Here is a 22230-nt window from a genome sequence, read left to right on the forward strand (position 1 = left end):
CAAGTGAAATGATTAATTAGACCTTTAATTTTTACATTTTATAATTCTGCAGACAAAAACCAAAGAGGATTAAGTTGAGGAAGATAAATACAGATTTTATAAGATTCATTTAGTTACTATCACTTGACCAAAGTACACTACAGCTGCAGAAACTGAGAAGCCAAGTCTAGAGTCCGATCCCACGTGAAAACTTGTACAATGTTGCTCTTGTTAGGTTGGGTCTCCTTATGTAGCCCAACCTGTTCTAGAATTCCTTATGTAGCCCAGGATGACCTAGAATTCCTTATGTAGTTCTCGCTGGCCTAGAAATCTTTGTATATCCCAGGCTAATGTGGAACTCATGGTTTTCCTGCTTTAGTTTTCTGAATGGTGTGATTACAGGTATATGTCATTATGTCTGGCTAACAAATATCTTGTGGAGTACCTGCAACCTACGAGATGTAAATCATGATTTTTGTGACACTTTGTTTCATAGAGTTTATGCTCTTGTGTGGAATAGGGAGGTGCCTGTTACTAAGTTGCCAAACCTTAGCATTGTGTGCCAAGAACATAAAACCAGGCGTTGCTTTTGAAAGTGACTAGGGGTTTGGTATGCACTGCTTACGTGTAATTCCTGAACCTCCTAATGTGGAAAGAGTTCTAGGCGGGCTGGCTGGCCCTTCCAAAGTCCTTGAAGCTTCAAATGGGATGAGTGTAGTAAAAGCAGGGCACCGGAATCTATGCAAGCCTGCATGGCAAGACTATGAGACTTCCAAAGGCTTTTCTCAAGATGTTTTAAGCACTCTGCAACGTTAATTGAATGTGCACATTCTAAACGTGCAAACACAATGGTCAACATTCCTGTAACAGGGTAGAAGTTAAACTAATGCTGTTTTCTGTAACAGTGATTTTACAAGTAAACAAAACGGGTTTAGAAGCTCCACTTTTATTTACTCCACATCTCTTCTACTCATTCTTTGACAGTTTCATAGATGTATATAATGCATTTTGCTTATTTCCTCTGTGACCTTCCCTCATCCCCCTCTTTCTACTCCCAACAAATCTTCTCCTTTCATGACTTTTTTTTTTTTAAAAACAGAAGTTGCTCTCTGAGTTTAATGAGAATTGCTTCCATGAGCACAAGTGTGGGATTCTTTACTGAAAACCGGGCAATTTATCAGTCGAATGGGCCTCATTACTAAAGAGAAATAACTCTCACCCGCCCCCCAACACCCCCTGCCAACAGTAACCATCAACTGCTAATAACTCCTCAACTAGGGGTAGGGCCTCATAAGTCCCTACCCCGGTCACGTTGGAAATGTGACATGCTCAGCCTTGTGCAAGTCTTCCTCAGCTGAGCACAGGCACTGGGAGTCCATGAGTGCAGCAGCCATGCTGTGTTCAGAATGCAGCACTCACTCCATGCCTCTCCTAGCTTTTTTGTTGTTGTTGTTGTTGTTGTTGTTGTTGTTGTTGTTTTTTCGAGACAGGGTTTCTCTGTGTAGCCCTGGCTGTCCTGGAACTCACTCTGTAGACCAGGCTGGCCTCGAACTCAGAAATCTGCCTGCCTCTGCCTCCCAAGTGCTGGGATTAAAGGCATGCACCACCACCGCCTGGCCACCTCTCCTGGCTCTTACCATCTTTCTTCTCCTCTGTGATCATCTCTGAGTTTTGTGTGTGATGTAGGTGTTCTGTCTGGGAAGGAGCGCTCAGCTGACATAGTCTCAACACTTAGGTTGGCTATGCATTAACCGATGAGACTGTACAAAGAAGCTTGTCTGACCGAGGCTGAGAGCAGCAGTAATGTACGAATACAAACTCAAGTGTTTTAAAAGACAGTTTGACAGCATAGTCACTCAGCAGTAGAAAGTCCCCTTCCCTAGAGCCATGACCTCCTGAGCCGCTGGCTCTTTTGACCTGCTTTACAGCACCAGGCGTGGACATGCTGTGTCATGGGCCTCACAACCAGTCAGAAAATGTTGTGTTACCCTCACAACAGTCTTGCCACCACTGCGCCAACGAGCACATCTTGCTCACCAGGTCGTGTTATAGCACACAGTTCACTAATGACTTTTCTCATCTGGTGACCTAGATAACACCTTCAGCGGTGATGGAGGCTAGCCAGCAGGGAGGAAGCTTCCAGTGTGTTTCACTCTGCTTTACGTTCTGTGATAAAACTGTATGGTATTTTTAGCAATCCGGTCTTACCTGAAGTGATCACCACAGCCTGTTTGACAGCATAGGGGGCCTCCCTGGCCCTATTTCCTATTCATGAGGAAGTATCCCACACCAGGAACAGGGATTTGGGCTTTATAACCTACAGTTTCTGTGTGCGTCATCATAGCCAGTGCTGGGCACCTCAGTTCAATCTCTCTCTCTTTTAAAGATTTATTTATTTATTTATTTTATATATGTGAGTACACTGTAGCTATCTTCAGACACACCAGAAGGGGGCATCGGATTCTATTCCAGACGGATGTGAGCCACCATGTGCATTGCTGGGAACTGAACTTAGGACCTCTGCAAGAGCAGCCAGTGCTGTTAACTGCTGAGCCATCTCTCCAGCCCGCAATCTCCTTTTTAAAAATAAAATATAAAAAAAAATCTAACTTGCACAATCCTGATCTCATATACTCTAGTGTGTACATTCTTAGTTTGGCCTGACTACTCCATTTCCCCATCTGCAGCCTCCATCCCCTGTGAGCCCCTGATCCCACCAAATCCCCTCAGCCCCTTTCCACTCTCTGTATGCCTCCCTTTGCTTTCCTATTGCACATGTTCTTATATCCTCTCTACTCTTCTTAAGGTTTCTTCTCCTTCTCCCTCTAGGGGTCTCTTTTAGCTTCCTAGTCTCTATAAGACATGTCAAATTAAACACAAAAATTTAAAAACTTGAAGTTAGGATCCACCAGTGACATAGAATATGTCATCGTTCTGTGCTGGGGTTACGTCACTCAGTGTCCGGGTTATGTCTGTCAATAGAATAGTTTTCAGCTTCATCCACTTTCCTCCAAACTTCATAATCTCATTTTTATAGATGAAAGTAATTCTGTTGTGTATATAAACCATGTTTTTTATTATCCGTTCATTAGTTGATGGACAGCTATACAGATTATATTCCCTCACTAGTATAAATAGAATCTGGATGCATAGATATCTCTGTAGTAGGATATAGAGTATATGCCTTGGGGTTTGTTTGCTTGCTTGTTTGTTTGTTTTTGAGGCAGGGTTTCACTGTGTGTCTGAGCTTTGTGTGTGATGTAGGTGTTCTGTTTAGGAAGGAGCGCTCAGCCGACATAGTCTCAACACTGAGGCTGGCTACGCATTAACTGATGTGACTGTACAAAGAAGCTTGTCTGAATGAGGTTGGGATTAAGGGTGTGCACCACCATGCCTGGATAATTTCGTGATTTTTAATACATTTATTTATTTATTTATTTATTTATTTATTTATTTATTTATTTTTACTTTTATCTGCATTTATTTTATGCTGAATTTATTCCCGTGCCATGAGCTTTTGTTTCTTCAGTTTCTTCTGGGATATATTTTTCTTCTGTGCAACCTCCTCTTCTGGCTGTGGAACTCTCTGCTCCTTCTCAGTGAGGATCATCTCAATATGGCAGGAGGAGCTCACGTACGGGTTAATCCGGCCATGAGCTCTGTAGGTTCGTAGGCACATCTTAGGTGCCTTGTTCACCTGGATATGTTCAATGACTAGAGAATTTATATCTAAACCCTTAAGCTCAGCATTACTCTCTGCGTTTTTAAGCATGTGCAGCAAAAACTCTGCACTCTTCTTTGTCCACCGTCCCTGTGTCCAGCCCCACTGTTTCGCCTGGGCGCACCTACCAACTCCACCATTATACCGACGGAAGGGCACACGTTGCTTTTTTAAAGTGACATCCTTCAGGTACTTGGTAGCTTTTCAGATGTGCATGCCCTTGATGGCCTGAGCAGTTTCCCGCGTGTTCTTAAAGTGAACACGAAGGTTTGAGACTCGCGATTTACAAGATTTCGTGGGATTTTCTGGGTCAAGAGAGTAGCGAACCATCTTCACGGGTCACCTTTCGCTGCTTACAGGAAAAGGACATTTTTCTTTTTAAAGAGAGAAAACTTAAACTTGGATGAACCAGAATTAAGGGAGATCTGGGAGAAGTTGGGGCATGGGAAAAAAATACAATAAAAGTAGATCATGTGAAGCTCTCAATTAGTAAACAAATGGTCAATAAATGAATGCTCTCATTAAGAATAGAATGAGATTTCTTATAATGAATCACACACACAAAGAAAAGTCCCCGTGAAGGTGAGCAGATAGATCTGGGAGGGAAATAGTCACCAATCAAGGCAAACTAGAATCTGAAAAAGGAAAGAAGGTTTCTAACTGTTTTATTCCCGTGAAGACACACCGTGACCACGGCAACTCTTATATAAAGGAAAACATTTAACTGGGGTCTGGAGTTGGCTTACAGGTTCAGAGGTTCAGTCAATTATCATCATGGCGGGGAAACATGGCTGTGTGCAGGCAGACATGGTGCTGGAGAAGGAGCTGTGAGTTCTACATCTGAATCTGAAGGCAGCAGGAAGAGAGAGTGACACTGGGCCTGGCTTGAGCTTTTGAAACCTCAAAGTCCACCGCCCCCCTCCACCCCCCCCAGTGACACACTTCTAACAAGGCCACACTTTCTAACCCTCTATGATGGTGCCACTCCTCCCTGATGACTGAGCATTCAAACACATGAGCCTACAGGGGGCCACTTCTATTAAGACTACCACAGAGGATTCTCCCTTAAATCCTCAAAAATGTCCCTAATGACACCTGTTTGGGATTTCTAGAGTCTCAAACTGAAAGCTACCTGATGTAAGAAGCCGCCACACTGGATAAACTCGTCACAGCAATCCCAAGAAGTAAGTGAACTTCCGTCTCAGCCTGCTCTCTAGGTTCTTCTGCCTCCCTGTGTGTGTGCTGACAGGCTTTCCCAGACTTGTGTGCCTGCTTTCTTTCTTACAGTGATGTTTATTTGCTCATTTCTTTCTATTCATGCATCAATTTCTTTTGAGAATTACACACACAAGTAACAATATTACAGTACTTCCACCCCCTTTACCCCCTCCAACTCCTTCCATGATCCCCTAACCCTGCCACTTCTCAGATTCCTGTCTCTTTCTTCTATGATGTATATCACAGTCATGCACTCACACACATGTACATATACACGCCCACGCACACATGCGCACACACACTGAGTCCAAATAGTGTTGCCCATGTGTACATGGGTTTGGACCCAGCCTACGTCCTGCTTCACACCATAGGTGACTCTCATTTATTCCAGACCACTAGAGCTCACTTTTCAAAAATCTGGATATTTGTTTCCTATGCTCCAGATTTATTTTTCCAGTTTTCTACTGAACACTTCTTGTGTGAATTTTTTCTAGGCAAGCATTCTACCATTTTTGATAGGGGCTGACAGTATAATTTAGGAAGGTCTTAAACCCTGGATCCTTCTGCCTTTGCCTTGTGACTGCTGGGATTTCAGGTGTGTGCTTCCCAAATTCAGGATTTTAGAGAAGAAAATGTCTTATAAACACAAGATATAATCTGAGCTGCGTCAGAAGGGATACGGTGCAAGGATGGGAGCCAGAGGGAGGTACAGAGTTTGGTGAACCGAGGGAGTTTGCAACGGTCAGTAACCAAAATGGATGCTCACTCCAAGTGCTCACAGTCCGAGCTGTGCTAAATTCTGGTTTATGGTAAAGAGTGAACTTTTTAATTTCTATCATACGTGACTCATGCGGGCAGCACATTCTTAGAAAACTGGGGGTTAGTTCTGATCACCTGCTGTGCCAACAGCTTCTGGGGAACACCAGTATTGCCAAAATAAAATTTCCATTTTATTTTTAACTTTTGCCATGTTGCTTTTTAAATTTTTAAATATTGGAATGAGTTTGGATTTACAGGGAACTTGCAAACACAATCCGAGGTTTCCATGTAGCCTCCCTGCAGTGGCTTGTTTTGCTCACAGTTTACATTTTAGTGTAGATTTGTCAAGATGAAGGAGGCCACATAGCACTTACACGAGTATAGGCTTCCCAGACTACTCTGTTGCTGTTGTTGTTGTTGTTTCTGTTGGTTTTCCATTCACACTGTTTCCTATTCTAGGTCTTAAGTCAGGACCCTGCTTTGAACAGCCTTTGAAACAAAGGAAAAAAACCAAATACACCCTCTAGCTTTTGCCTTGCCATGGTTTAGAGACCGTGAGTTACACCAACTTTGCTGAGGTTCTGGTCATAATGTTAGTGGGTGCCTGTGCGATTGTGTTCTCTGTTTTTGAGAAAGTTGGAGGGAGCTCAAATTGGCAAAAGCTTTCACTCGAGCAAGTGTCTGATAGATGACCTTTCAAAGTAAGAGGCCCAACTCTCCATCCCCAGGGAGTGTTAACATTGCCATCTTCTGAACATTCATCCAAGAAAGAAAGATGGCACATGTTCCTAACACCCTTCACCTCCAACACTTTTCAAGTCTCACACCACTCTGCCTCTTTACCCTACCAAACCCCTCGGCCTCAACTTGAGAGGTAGATTTGAGACTTACAGCTCCCAGCCACATTTTGTGAACTCATGAATAGACTTTCTCAACTCCCGCCCCCTTTTCATGATTGACAGGGCACTTACTTGTCTGGCTGGCAAATAGGCCTCATTTGGTGACATCTTTTTGGTTTCCTCCATTTTGTGACAATTTCTCTGATTTTCTTTGTCACAGCACTGGCACTTTGCAGAGGCTCGTGTGGAAAGTCCCTCTTTTGTCTTTATGTGTCAGCTATTACATTATGACTCAGTTTGGGTTCTGGGTAATCAGCAGGAAGACCCGGAGACCAAGCGCTTCTCATGGCACCTCTGTGTATCAGGTCAATTGGTGCCAGGGATGGGTCACATGGTAAAGTGATGGATGTCTGCTCAGTTTCTAAAGTCACTAGTTTTCTCTTTGTAAATGAGTCTAAGTATGGTGGGGATGGGATCTCAAACTTCATTCTTTTGTCAGGGTATCTTTGTCAGGGTATGCATCAGCATTACCCAGAAAACTAGAGAAGAATACCAGATTTGAGGCCCTTTCCCCAGAGTTTCTGATTTACCAGGTCATAGTAGGGTCTTTGTCTTTGTAGGTATGTTGCTGTTGGACCTGTAGACCACTGCCTGAATGTTTGTCTTACTAAAAAAGCCACTTGAGGAAAGGTACCCTGACAAAATACCTTGATAAAAGCCACTTGAAAAAGAGAAGTTTCATTTAGCTCACAGCTTTAATTTCAGTCCATCATGAGAGCAAGGCACAGTGGCACAGAGCTACAGATGCCTGTTTGATGCCTCCCTCATTTCTTGCAGCCCAGGTTCGTTTGCCCAGGTAAGACAGAGATTCCCACACCAGTGACCACATTAAGATAATAATCCCCCACAGGCATGCCCAGAGACCCCAGGTGATCTTAGTTCTCAAATGACAATTAAACTAATCACCAGGGTCACACCCTTAAAGCCCTTAGACACATTCACACCCCATAACCCATAGTCTAGAGCAGTTGTTTAATTGCTGGGCCTTAGACCTGAGTCATCTCAAGAGAGACACTAGAGACATATCTGGGAGAAACTCTAGAAATATAATGTACATTCCCAAGCCTAACCCTAAATTATGATTAAGAAGACAGGGTGGCTCAGAGAGTTGGCATGTTCATTAACGCAGGCCATGCTGGGGAAGCCCTAGAGCCACTGCTATCCCACAGCAGTTGGTGAGGAGTCACTTGGTGCAGGCCTGTGGAGTGTGCTTAGGTAGCAGCTGGGTTCCAGCAGCTTCTGCTCCTGGAACCCAGGGCAGCAAGCATGGGAGCCCAGCAGATCTGAACCCCAAGCCTCAGGCTCAGACGGTCAGTCCTTTGTTCATCCCAGCAGGAGCCTCCACTTCCCTGTGCTTTGTCTGTGATTTCCTAGAGGCACCCAGCACCAGGCAGCCAATTCCAGTATCAGCCTGTAGTAGCAGACAGCCTGTGACAGAAGGAAATCACAGCCCAATACAGTTTACCAGCCTCCACAGGCTTAATTTATTGGGTGGATTTCACTTGGTTCAGTTTGCCAGCATCTTCTTAAAAAATGCCTACTTAATCTGGGCTAACAGTGTTCCCCACAAGGACCATAGATCATTTAACAAAAACCCTAATACCAGACTTGAGAAGCCCTCCCTTTGAGTTGTTTGTTATGGTTGTACAAAGTTTCCCCCAACATTGCAAGTTGTTGCTATTTCCCTTGGATTCCTCCAGATGTGGAAGGTTTTCTGAAGGCACCATATACATCAGATGTAGGCCCCTGAGCTGGAACTGACTTGAAAGCCTCCTCCCCAAGGACTATCTTTCATGGTAACAGAGGGTGCCATGCAAGCTTCCAAAGGGAGGAAGCAACCAACAGCCCTACCTTGTTATGACGCCTACAGCCCACAAGTAGCAGGACAGCACCAGGCCTTCTGGCCCACATGCCTCAGCAATAACCAACAGCTCTCTACTTAGATTTATTCAGGCAGAAACAGACCACGCCTGGCACTGGACACCGAGCCATCCACCAAGGGTTGTGAAGTCATGGATCTAGGAGGAGAACTTACAATTGCCACTTTACATGTAATCAGCACAATCCCTAACTACAATCTAAATATTTGTCCCTATAGCCATAGATTAAATGTAGTCCTCACCTCTCACCAAGGAAACATCTCTTTGCAGATCATTGCCGAAACCCAAAACCAACCAAAATGCAGAGTTGTGGAGTTCAGTCCCAACTGATAAATAAACCACACAACTCCTCTCCTAAGGCTCAGGGCTCGCTGTGGAGGGGGAAGAAAGACTGGAGGAGCTGGAGGAGCTGGAGGATTTGCTATGAAACGGTGTCTCTGTGAAATGGCAGAAGTTACACCCATAGTCTCACCGACATGGCTGTGTAAACAGGACCTGAACAAGCACAACATGAATAAACTTGCTAACATGGATGGGGGAAAGCTCGTGAGGCCTCAACCCTTCACACAAAAATTATAGACACGTAAGGAATGCTAAAGGGAGGAGACGTCCTCCCTAAGGAAGAGCATACCAACTGGTTATCTTATGTCAACAGGCCAGGCCAGCCTTGAAAACATTCACACATAGCATCACATAGACTGAGCAGATGACATTTATGTATTTAGGAACATGCACACATACATTTGTAACAACGATGAACGAATAAAGAGGAAGGGAGGGAACATAAGAAGGTTTGAAAAGAGGAATAAAAGAGGGAAATGATGTAATTATAACACGCCCCCCCCATAATTTAAAGAACAACAGTACATTTTTATAGAAATGGCAGTGAAAATGTAGAAATCTGATGTAGAATAAATAATCATAATTTTCCAAATACTACTCACTGCCGATAGACCTTGCAGGTATCACATGAGATTCCTGTCTTACTAAATAGACATCTACTCCCAGCAAGAGGAAGAAAATTATATTTTTCTCTAATTCTTTTTTCCTCCCTGCTCCTGTACAGTTTTGATGTTATTTATTGTGTCTGAAAATGCATATGGTTTGGGAGTCTTACATCCTCTGGAATATAATAAACTGATATTTTGCTCTTAATTCCATCTCATAAATGTTTAAAAGAAAGAATCCAAATGCAACGTTTTGTTGAATGAACTTATGTTTCAAATATAGAAATGAGCAAGGAGAAACTCACATGCTGAAGGCATTGATAAGACATGTGCAACTCAGAGTGTGGGGGTTAACATTGGTGATGAGCTGGGTGTGGTGGCATATCCTTGAATCCCAGTGGGATTTCTGTGCATTCAAGGCCTGTCTGGTCTATATAGGTGTTTTCAGACCAACGGGGTTACATAGTGAGACTGTGTATCAAACAAAAACAAAAGCAAACCCTCATCAAAGAAAAACAAACAAGAAACGTAATTCTGAGGCTTGAGAGATGGCTCAGTGGTTAAAGGATCTGACTTTGGTTCTTAGCACCTATGCCAGGTGGCTCACAACTACTCAGCCTCCAGAGAGAACCAGCAACTCTGGCCTCGGAGGGCACCTGCACTGCTGTGCGCTTAGCCACGCATGGACACACACACACACACACACACACACACACACACACACACACACACACACACATAGTTAAAATGGTCATTATTGAGGATACTTCTACTTTTGTAGACTGAGATGTCAAGCTTAGTCAAGGCCACTTAAGGTCATCTCTCCAAAATATAAATTACTGTATTTTGTCTCTACTACTAACATATTTATAAAAACTTTTGGCTCAAGGTATTGATATAATCAAATAATATTCCCCAGACTATGTTGCAGATGGAAGTCTTCTTGCTTTGAGTGGAGCAGCATTCATGAAGAGAATCTGCAGAAAGTTGGAGATACAGTAACAACCTGAGCCATGATTAACAATCCCTCTGATGCTGAATTATAGTGACAAAACAAAACAAAACAAACCAGTATTGCCCAGTATGTATATGGGACATTACAAGGTAGACTTCTGATGTTTCAAGGCAAGGTCACACATTAGCAAGAGAGACATACATTATGTGCCTTTTAATAAAAAAAAAAAATTCCTGGGTTACAGAGCCAAATAGCAATGGAATTCTGAAGTAGAGGAGTCCACAGGGATGGAACTGTCCATTATGAACTGAGTTCTCTAGATGCACAGTGTCACCACCCCACCCAGGCCCAGCAGAAGTTCTCCATAAGAGTTACCTGTGCTGCAGTCCACCATAAGTTAACTGCATCAAGTTTAGTAACTTCAAAAGTCACAAGGTAATCTCATAAACAAGTATCCCTGACTCCTATGTCATCTATCACAATACCAAAAGCCCCCACCCTCAGATGGTAGTTAGGAAAATATGGAGACAGGTATAAGCCAATTAAAGGGTGTGTGTGTGTGTGTGTGTGTGTGTGTGTGTGTGTGTGTGTGTGTGTGAACATACTTCATGTGTTAGTCAGCTCAGTGTTGGGGTGAATTGTAATGGCCAATAGTTTATTACTTTAGTAGTGGAGAGGGGCTTAAGAAGTAGGGAGGGAAATTGTTTCCATGGACAAAGTGGTTTATCTGTCATCTATTTCATGTGGAAGGAGCAGTGGCTCGGGACAGGAATACTGATACAGTACCAGGTAGAATAATAGCATAGGCTATTTGGGAATCTTTTAAGATGGATTGGAGATTTGCAGACAGGCATGGCTGGTGCAGAATGGAACAGAGATGCTTGACTCTTGTTAATGAACATCAGAAAGTATCCATCACCTGAACAACCAAGCAACTAAACAACCTTGCCTGTGAGGGTTAGCTCCTGCATGAACGTGAGGTGCTGCTTCATGAATACAGGAGTCAGGTGCTAGAGACAGAAGTTAGCCTGAACTCTGGATCATGGTTCAGTCTTCTGAAAGCTTAAGTTACCAGCCACAGAGCAGCATTGTTCCCCTGTGGTGTCTTGTTCAGGGAGGTTTCAGCACACAAGGAACTATGCCCAATGGTGGAAGGACAATATGCACCTAACATGGGTAGTAGCATGCTCTTCATGGGAATTTTAATGCCATCTATTTGAGAACCACTAGGTCATTTCTTACTCATGGGTACTATATAGAGTGGGTCTAAACTTACAATATTATATTATATTATCAACATAAATAAACCATAATATCAGGTTGCCTAGCTTCAGAAAGAAGAACCAAAATATTATTGTCTCTTTACCACAATATCTGGGATATTTAGTCAGTAGTGTACATAAAGTATCTTGGTCTTCTTAGGCATTAGTTACTCCATCTAGGTTTGTTGAATAATTGTTAGAAAACAGTTGACCTGGTTGTCTCCACAGTTGATGAGGGTTTTGGAAACTGAATATTTTAATGGGAATAACAGAAGCTGTGGCACCTTTCCTGTCTTAAGGAATTTTGTAACAGCCACGTTTCTTAATGGCCATACTCCAACACTAGACAACAAGCACTGCTTAGAGCCCACCTTAAAGTCCACAGAGGCTGGTGGCACAGAAGGATGAGTTTGTCCTTCACATTGCTGTCTGGAGCCCTGCTCTCTAGTTGCTGTGTTTGCCGTCCTGCTTCTGGTCACATATTTTGAGCTAGTGCAAGTACTTGTAGATAGCAGAGTGTTACAGACAAGGTTGAAAACAGGAGACGCCTCTCTAAACTCAGGAGTGTGTTAACAGTGTCTGGTGCTGTTAGAACAAGACCAGCTGATGGGAGCAGGCTCTTTCCTCTCATGTTTGGTAGTGCTTTGCTCACCAGCACATAATGGTGGTTCTGACCCTGACTACTTTGTTTGTTTGTTTGTTTGTTTGTTTGTTTGTTTTGGAGAAGGTTTTTTAAAGACAGGGTTTTTCTGTATAGCCCTGGCTATCCTGAAACTCAGAGATCTTCCTGCCTGTACTTTCCAAGTGCTGGGACTAAAGCTGTGTGCCATCACTGCCTGGCCCCTGACTACAAAAGTTTCAAATGTTAGGTTTTATGTATTCGTACTCTCTGGCTTTTAGTTCAAAGTATCAAGAAGAATATAAAAGAATATAAAATCACTAGTCAGCCAGCCTGGTGGCTTTTTACAAATCACCTCTGGAGAGATGAAGACCTGGGCACAGGAGTCTTGTGGTATAAAATAATTTTCCTCCTAGCCTGTTTTCTGTATTCAGGGTTGTATTGAAAACATGTTCCAAACCCATTTCAGGGAACACCAGTGCACACATCCATATGAAGCAGTTTTCACTGAGACGCAATGGTGGACCAGCTTCAAGGAACATGGAAATCTGTTTCTTGTGAAAACTTTGAAAACTACATGAAGGAATTGGGTAAGCCATATTTATGTGTACATTATACCCAGCATGAGCTATGTTTATGTGTGTGTTATATGTAGCATGAGCCATGTTTATGTTTATATTATATCTAGCATGAAAGACACGTTGGAGACAAATGACATGTGTGTGAAATGAAAGTCATCTGGTCCCTTAATTTTTTACATAGAAAAAAACCTGTTGATGCACCACCAAAATGTAGTTCTGTATAAACTAGATTGAGATTAGTATAATCTCCACGGTCCCACAGAAACTAAATGCATATAGACCATTTATAAAACAGAAAACTATTTTAGTAAATAACTTATGCTAAAGACATACTTTAAAATAGTAACTGTTTTTACAGACCCTGGCTCTAATATTTAGGGACTTTTGTTTTCTCGCCTCTGATGGCTGTTGGCAACCCAAACATACGAACCCACACACAACACACACAAATAAGTAAACAACAGAAAAAATAGATATTTGAATTCATACAGCATGAAGCCTGCTTACTGCAGAAACCTTCTCCTTGGGAAAGAACTGTGCAAATAGGAGTCCTTGACATCAACAACAGAGGTAACTATTTGTCCATTACTTTCCTCCCAGGAGTAGGAAGAGCCAGCAGGAAACTGGGCTGTCTGGCAAAGCCCACCGTGACCATCAGCACAGATGGAGATCTGATCACCATCAAAACCAAAAGCATCTTTAAAAACAAGGAGATTTCATTCAAGCTGGGAGAGGAATTTGAGGAAATCACACCAAGTGGCCGAAAAAGCAAGGTGAGGCCTACACCTTCAGAGACCTTCAGAGAACTTGCATATTGGATTTTAACTGGAGACACTGTATTAGGATTCGGCAGCCAACATACATTTCAAGAGGCTTCTAGACAAACCTTTGCCTAAACACTAAGCCTGAAGATCTTGAAAGCAAATATACCTATGACCCCTTTGGATTCTTGCATTTTATCCCTTGGAAGTTTGAGATGTATTTTATTACTTGTTCTAGTTTAATTTCTACCGATGAGCTAAACATTCTGACAGGAAGAAACTTAGAGAGGGAAGGGTTTATTTTACTGCAATTCCAGTCCATGGTCCATCATTTCAGGGACATCAAGGCAGGAAGTCAAACAGCTGGTCACATCACAGCCACAGTCAAGAACAGAGAGAAAACAAACAGACCCTGACCTGCTTTTTTCTGTAGCAGGTTTTCTTCTTCCTTCTACTGTTCAGCCTCCCCCACCCAGGTATCTCTCAGCACCGAGGATGAAGGATGGTACCATACAAGGATGGGGAGGCTGGCGCTTCTTCCTACATCATCAGGTCAATGTCCCACACATACAACAGGCCAACCTGATCGAGACAATTCCTCCTTAAGATTCTTCCCAGGTGGCTTTAGGTCCTTTGAAGTTGGCCAGTACATTTGCCCCTGGGTGGGAGAATAAAATTCTCCTGAGAATACACACAAGACACTGAGTCTGGCACTGGCGCTGCACATTTGGAGAGCAACCGACCCAAACTGGTATTGAACCCTCTCAGCAACAAAAGTGCTCCCTGCCATTCTGTGGGTTTCGCACATGGAATTGTACAATGGACTCAGTTTGTATTAGCTGATATCGATGAGGTGATGACCATTTTAACAAGTGAGCCTAAGGTTCTTAATGGCTAAAAACAAAGAGAATCATTGGTGACTCCGAATGGATATGAAGTGTTGGGGTGGAGATGAGGAGGTTGTGTGTGTGTGTGTGTGTGTGGGAGAGAGAGAGAGAGAGAGAGAGAGAGAGAGAGAGAGAGAGAGAGAGAGAGAGAGAGAGAGTTTGTGAGTGTGTTTTGTGGCTTTTAATGTCCAGGGACCCAGGCTAAAGGAGGTTTAAACACCTTGTTCTTGCAACTGCACCATTACAACCATGGTCTCCTAAGTGAACAAGGTAAAGAAAGAGACTCCAGACTCTTCATTTATAGCCAGAACATGACACACATAATTTTTCCTTGTACCTCATACCTCCAATTGAAATGCAGCATTTATTTATAATATATACGTTACCAATAGTTACCAATATTTTATTAATTGTGTTATCAGTTTCCAGAGAGCAGATTATACATCTCACAGTGGAGCTTGTCATCCATTTCCCAGCACCCAGTGGTTGCTATACAATAGTTTATCAACAATTTTTTTTTTTTTTTTTTTTTTTTTTGTTAATAACCTCAGTTGATCTCTGCTAAGGGTAATATTCTGATAAAAGGAATTATTATGCCCTTTGGACAGAGGGTTAATAAACATGAGACTTCAAATGCCAGTACATGTAAATTGAAAGAATTTTGACTGAAACAATAAAGGCATCTCAGATAAAATTGTAAAGAGAAACTAAAGAAGCAAGAGCAGTTAGCACAGACAATGAAACCTTGGGGAATGCGGGGAAGAATGAGAGAGAGAGAGAGAGAGAGAGAGAGAGAGAGAGAGAGAGAGAGAGAGAGAGAGAGAGAGAGAGGCTTTTCTCTCTTAAGCATCACTGGGACAGAGAACTAGTCTCCTGTTGTTGAAATGGACACTTACTTGCAATCCATAAGAATAAGACCTTCTCTAGACTGTAAAAGATAAAGTTTCACTTCTTATTCTTATAAAACTTCCTCTCCCCAGAGGAATCATCCAACCAAAGTGCTGCTGGGAAGGTTTTGAAACAACACAAAACAGTTGTAATGCCATCTTAAATCCACCTTGGAATTTAGCACTTCTAAGATAACGGCTCGTATGGGCGGACCTAACTTTGGTCTGTTTTACAGAGTACAGTAATTTTAGATAACGACTCCTTGGTTCAAGTTCAAGACTGGGGTGGCAAAGAAGCCATGATCCGCAGGAGGCTGGTGGATGGGAAAATGGTGGTGGTAAGTGTTCTGGCCTTTCCTTGACTCCTGAAACATGTACCAGAAAAGCAGCCCTGTACCTGACTCAAGCCAGACAAACGAGCCTGGCTTCTCTTCTCTTACAAGAGTTGGAAGGAAACAGTCACAGATAACCATATCTTCTTAAGAATTTGAAATTCGTATGGGTTGAGAAGTTGAAGCTCTAAAAAGAATTTAACAAATAGTGTATTCCCTGACTGCCCATGAATGAAAGCGAGAGCAGAGTTGTGCAATTAGGGTTTCAACACTGACAGAAGGTTGTTACTCTGAAATTGTCATTGTGCAGAAAAGAAAGTTTTAAGTTAGAAAGATGAGAAGCCAAAGTGTTGAGATGGTTCTCAGTGTATGGGTGAGTGCAAGCAAGTAAGGACAAGGATATATTTCTACACAATCCCACGTTATTATTGACGTAACCCTCATGCTAATCCCCTGAGGTAAGGTACACTGTCCCATCTAAGAGTCCAGGAAACAGATTCATACACTGACTTACTTATACAGAGAAAGCTACAAAGTGTCGAGTGTTGGGAGGAGTGTTGGGATTAGAGCTCCATCACTGAGTGCCAATTTACCACCCGCCCCACCCACCCCACCCACCCCACCCTACCCCACCCCACCCCATCCCATCTCCTGCTGCCTTTTTAATCCCTTCTCCTCCCCTCAGGAAGGCTTTCCAGGTCACCCTTCCCACTTCTAGAGAGGGGGCAGAAGCCAGGCATTGATCATTATCCCAGACTCTACCAGCACCAAAATGAAAAAAAAAAAAAAAAAAAAAAAAAAAAAAAAAAAAAAAAAGGAAAAAAGCTATCTCTGGCAATCTCTGACGTAGTTCAACGGAAAGATGCAAACTCTGCACCAAGGAAAACAAAGAGTGCTCTCCTCACTCTCAAGACACAACATTTTTCTTTCTCTAAGGAAGGTTGAATTTTTGTATTTGTAAAAATTTAATTCTTTTACTGAAAGGGCAGGATTAAGAATGAGTCTATACCTTTTTATAATGACATTAGCCAATAGGCAAATGGTGGTTCAATAGTAACAACTAATGTGCAGTTCACTGAGAAGAGCGCTGGACTCCAAGGTTTTAGCACATAAATCAAAACTGTAGGCAAGTCCTTTCACCTCCCTATGACTCCAGATTCCTTCAGTGGTAGACAGTACCTTCTCAGAAGGCTTCCTGAAAGAACCAAACACCATGTGAGTTTGCCTGTTCTTTGAAAACCATGCAATGTTACATTTGTGTAAGTTAGTATACTTACTTAAAAACCAGGCAGTATGTAAGATTGCAAAGATGCTTCAATGTAGAGCCTTAAAATACTTAAATAAAAGCTTCAGATTGCAAACTGTATTTTCTTCTCTTTTCTTATCTTTGAAAATACAATTGCAAACTCCATATATATATAGGCCCAATATGCATAACCATATATGAGCAGTCTTTGAATAATCTAATAAAGATCTCTTTCCAAACTCACCAGAATTGTCTTATGTGGACGATATTTAGTTAATATTTTCTAGGTGTCAATTTGATCAGCTTTACTGAAATATTTCCATCTTCTATCCCCTAGGAAAGTGCAGTGAATAATGTCACCTGTACCCGAACATACGAGAGAGTTTAAGAACACTCCATCTCAAGGTCTTGGTGCTCTCAAATTGTCATCCAAACTAATGACGTTGTTCGAATAAAACTCCCAAGAAATAACTTTGAATGCTTGCAAAAATATCAATGTGTGGCTCACCTCTTAAGTTGTGGCTGTGTGAGAGAGTCTAGAAACGGAAACTGTGAGAGGGATAGCCTCGTCGGCACACTGCACAGCTAACCTCACAGTTCAGAGGGTGAATGCTCAATTTTATCCTCTCAATAAGCATAGTATATCTATCCTAATTAAATGTAATCTTGACTGAGGGCATAGTTTTCTGCTGAGGTTGAACAGGAAAGACACATTTAGAACTAAGGGACACTCTGATGAAATGTTCAACTCTGCCACAGAGAGCTTTGCAAGTGTAGCGACATTTGGGGAAGCAGCCATGATGGACTGCAGTCTGCCGTCTCCACAGCCGGCCTCATGTTAGACGCCACATTGATCTGACACCTAACTTTGTAGATGGACTAAAAAGGTCCTAATCAGCTCATTGTCCACTCTAATCTTGGGGAATTCATAAGCAAAAGGTTGCAAAACACATGTTTGTAACTCCTGGATGGAATACTCTGACATCACTTTTGTGAATTAATTTTGTGGTTAGTGACAAAAGTTGCATTTGAATCAGTGACAAAGGCTTTTGTCTGGGAAGAGAAGCAAAGGTTCAGTTCTTTCTTCTCTTCTCAACATTTAGTGAAGCCATCTTCCCCCACCACGCCTTGATACAATGTATAGGACCTAGCTTATGTTGATAATCATTATTTAGAATATTTAAGTGATATAGAATTATCTAAAGGAGACATAACCAGCTCTTTATAATCTGGATGGTTTGCTTTCTCTTTTTAGATCATATTGTGTAAGTTAGATGCTCTCAAGATATTACTAGAAAAGATAAGAAAAAATGCTCTCATTAAAACCAGACAGATGTAGGCGTGGTCACACACACTGGTGTTGCTCAGGAAGCAGAAGTACTGAGACTATAAATTTAGACTACATCGCAAGACTCCATCTCATTAAACCATAATAAATAAATGAATGAATAGAAAGTTTAAATAATTTAACTAATGTTGAATATTTTCTATCTAGTGGATCTTTGAGAAAGTAATGTCCTACTTGAATAATTGGGTTGATAATAGCCTGAAACGAAAAATACATGTCAATACAGATGATAGACTGTGCTCATCAATTTGTCTGGTTCATGGTCTCGGAGGCTTCAGTCCGTGACTGAATGGTTCTTTTGCTTTTAGGCCTGGGGCAAGGTGGGGCACTGAGGAAAGGAGTGCGTGGTGAAGTAAAGCTATTCTCATGGGCAAAAAAGCAAGGGGAGAAAGGGGGGAATCAAGGGGCTCAACTCTCTTGAAGAGCAAGCCCCCAGTGACCTAACGCCTCCAGCTGGACCCTATCCCACCCTTTCCTGATGGCTCTATAGCTTGGAGACCGAGCCACCATATTCACATGAGAGTTTGGACCTACTTCACAACCCACGCCCTAGCACGGGAGCTGAGGTCAGCAATGGTTACCATGCTAGACATTTCCCCTGAGTAAGTTCACCTTCTCTGTGGCACATTTATAAAGACATGGACTAAGAGAGAGCTGAAATATTTGGTATAAACATCCTCAGCTGATCAACACCAGGGCTGTTACAAACTAAGCTTGCTACCTGAAAATTCATGTTCTTCAGCAGTGATGTGAGACGCTTCCCCAGAAACAAAAGTAATAATTATTAGAGTTTCTTTGGGTGTTTTTGTGTGTAATAGCAATAATAAAGTGCAAACTATGAATGCTGCTGGCAAGGCAGTTCAGCAGGTAAAGGCACTTGGCCACCAAGCCTAATGACCCAAGTTCCATCCTTAGGATCTGCATAGTAAAAGGGGACAAGGGATCTCTGGAAGTTTTCCTCTGACCTCCACACACATGCTTGTTATAGTGCATGCATGTGGGTGCACACACAGACATACAGAATAAATAATTGTAAGGAAACATTTTAAAACATGAAAGTATTAACTTGGACTTGTAATGCCTGAGAAATCTACCCTAACCAAAACTCTCATGTCCTGGAGGGATCAGGAAAACTATCTGCCTCAGCTGTAGATACAGGAGTAGAGGAGACAACCCAGCAACCCAGACGACCAAGCCTTGACTCATCAGTCACCTGTGTGAGACAGCTTCCAGGAGTTGTTGCTCAATCCACCTCACACAAACAATCGAATCTCAGAGCATGAGGCATGAAGTCAGATGTGGTGAAACGAGAGAGAGAGAGAGAGAGAGAGAGAGAGAGAGAGAGAGAGAGAGAGAGAGATCTCCTAGGCATCAGATTAGCAGCCATAGTTTAGTGCTTTGTCTCTTGAAGACTGTTGGGTGTTGTGGATATTATAGATTTAGAAAGTGTTTCACACTGACAGAGTGTGGCATGACTTGGAAATACACTCTGGAGATCCTGTAAGACTCTAGCAAGCAGAGGCTTGGCTTGTGATTGGCAGAACAGTGAATTTTTAAACTGATTGGTCTTTAGGGAATGGGGTGGCAAGGACCTCCCTTGTCTGTGTGCAGCCAATGGTGCACTGTCCCTGTGCTCTGGGCCCCCTCCCCACCCGCAGTTCAGTCCCCACCCCCTGTGGTCTGAGGAATGTTAATTAGCCTCTGCCTTCTGGAGGGGAGGGGTGCCTAAGCTTTCTATGACTTTTCTTTTCCAGGAGGGAAGGGGTCTGGTGAATTTTTCCTCTTCAATCCCAGAGTAGAATTCTTTATTCAACAGAGTAGAGAGCTGAGGTGTCCTAGAAAGGGAGGTGCCAGGATTCCTTTTGTCTTGTGTGATCTCCTCTTAGCAAATGCTGTCAGCCATGTCTCATCCTTATGACAAAAGCAAAGAAAGACAGTCAGAGCTCTAGACGACTTTAAGCAGAATTGGGTTTTGTTTGTTTATTTTGTATTTTTTTAATTTTATTATTATTTTTTTTGACAGGGTCTTTCTACGTAGCTTGGGCTAGCCTAAAACTCTCAGAATCCTCCTCCCCAAGCCTCATGTATGTGAGGACTACAAATGTGACCAGCACAGCTGGCTAGATTTGGGGGCGTTTGGAGGTGGAATCTCAGTATATTGTTCATGCTGGCCCTGAATTTCTGAATCGAGCCATCCTCCTGTCTCAGTCTCTTGAGAAGCTGGTACACACTGCCTTGACTAGAATCATTAATGAGACAATTATATAAATAATTGTCTAAAGTTACATACAAACATGAGTCTTGCTGTCAGGGACTCATTTAAGCTTTATGGCAAAAGAGCTGGATCTCGTTACTCAGGAGATGGGGCTTCTTTGCCTAAAACTTACCGCTTAATTTTAATTACTAACAATAATCACCTTTCTAGCAATGGACCTTTCTTCCACTGTATAAGGTACAGATGCCAAACAAACAAACAAACAAAAACCAAATCAAATCAAACAACAAAACCCAAGCAGAACTTTGTGCTGCATGCTTCATTGCCAGGGCAGGCTCCAGAGAACACCTTGAAAATTACCTTTCTACACTTCCTGTTCAATAGTCCTCACTGTCTGTTGGCTATACCCCCAGCCTTTTCAGACTGTGATTTACCTGCCACAGTTGTGGCCAGGAATTAGACACTCTGCACCCCATTGCTGTAACAGTAATGCAGAGTGACACGGAAGAAGATACAGTCATTGAATAAAGTTATGGTGAAGTAATGACATAAAAACAACGTAACATAAAGGTGGGTCTTTTTTTTTTTTTTTTAAGAAAAAATCTTTACCAAGATGCAGTTCACACCCACTAAAGGTCACTTGTTAAAGCACACAGCTAATGGAATACTTCACATAGTTATAAAACTGTCAATCATAATCTACTTGTAAAACGCTATTATCACACCTCCTCTGCCTGCAGAAACCTGTATTACTATGAATCAAGTGTGTATTGCTTTTCTTGATTTAGAGTAATAGATTTTGTGGTTCTTGAACACCGAGCACCCAGTTGTCAGAGGTGGAATACCTGTGAAAGACTGTATTGTGCTTGACAGTCTTTGCATTGTTTACTCCTTTACAGAGTGACTAAAGTATGTTTCAAAACCATGAGCTTCTGATACGCCCTGAACTGCAAACACTTGGTTACTTCAGAACAGCCCAGCAAGAGTTACATGTGGCGCTCTCTTCCTCTGCAACATTGCCTCGCACATCTGTGACTTCCCAGATAGTTAAACATTATGTTCCCCACTCCCATCCAGTGTTAGCTCTCAAATACATCTTAATACAGAAGATTTAGGCTGGAAACAGCTCAGTGTAAGAGCACTTGCCCAGCACGTTCGTGGCCTTGGATTTGACCCCTAGTACCAAGTAAACAAAGCATCCTCAGGCTGTCATAAACAGGAAGCCTCAAATCCCTGACGTGAGCTTGTACCAGTGATGTGCCCCCCACACAGATGAGGGCTCCAGGGGTTGTACCAGTCAGTAATGTGCAGGATGCGCAGATGAGAGCTTTAGGGGTTGGAGACTTGTTTCCAGTGCCCTTGCGGTCACAAGGGTCAGGGTTGCTCTTGTGTCATAAACAGCTACAGCATGGGTGAAAGTATTTGAAGCAGATGTCTTTGAAGATTAGAACATAGGATGTCCAAGACCTTGATGCCTTAGGAGAAGAAAACATTTGAAATGGACCCCACCACAGACACAGCTTTTTGCTTAGCCAGGGCATTAAGATGGTACTGAGACCCATGGCATTTTGAATAGAATTTTAAGGCATCTGGGAGAGGGGGGGAAGGCTTCTGGAAAGCAGGGTGGCTACAGAAAGTGGAAAGCCCCAGTCAGTGGTTAGGGTGCCTTGTGTGTGTATATACACAGTGAAAACTTCAGCAAGGCCAGGGAACACATGGCCAAGCTGCTATGGA

General features: G+C 42.5%; 1 protein-coding gene across 3 annotated transcripts in view; it reads left to right on the plus strand.

Annotated features, from left to right (window-relative positions):
• The window catches only part of Fabp12 (fatty acid binding protein 12), a 45402-nt gene extending 27991 nt beyond the window's left edge, over window positions 1-17411 (plus strand). The window contains exons 2-6 of one of the 3 annotated variants that reach the window (XM_034517172.2): window positions 4813-4884; window positions 12709-12829; window positions 13421-13593; window positions 15592-15693; window positions 17271-17411. In XM_034517172.2, the coding sequence (XP_034373063.1) occupies window positions 12757-12829; window positions 13421-13593; window positions 15592-15693; window positions 17271-17321 (399 nt within the window). In that variant the 5' untranslated portion in view covers window positions 4813-4884; window positions 12709-12756 and the 3' untranslated portion in view covers window positions 17322-17411. Of the gene's footprint in view, window positions 1-4812; window positions 4885-10654; window positions 10794-12708; window positions 12830-13420; window positions 13594-15591; window positions 15694-17270 lie in introns of those variants that run through there. The other 2 variants (XM_076911220.1, XM_034517173.2) reach the window with 2 other exon arrangements.
• The last annotated feature ends 4819 nt before the right edge of the window (window positions 17412-22230 follow it).

This window comes from Arvicanthis niloticus, chromosome 13 (assembly GCF_011762505.2).
Source record: "Arvicanthis niloticus isolate mArvNil1 chromosome 13, mArvNil1.pat.X, whole genome shotgun sequence".
Taxonomy (NCBI): domain Eukaryota; kingdom Metazoa; phylum Chordata; class Mammalia; order Rodentia; family Muridae; genus Arvicanthis; species Arvicanthis niloticus.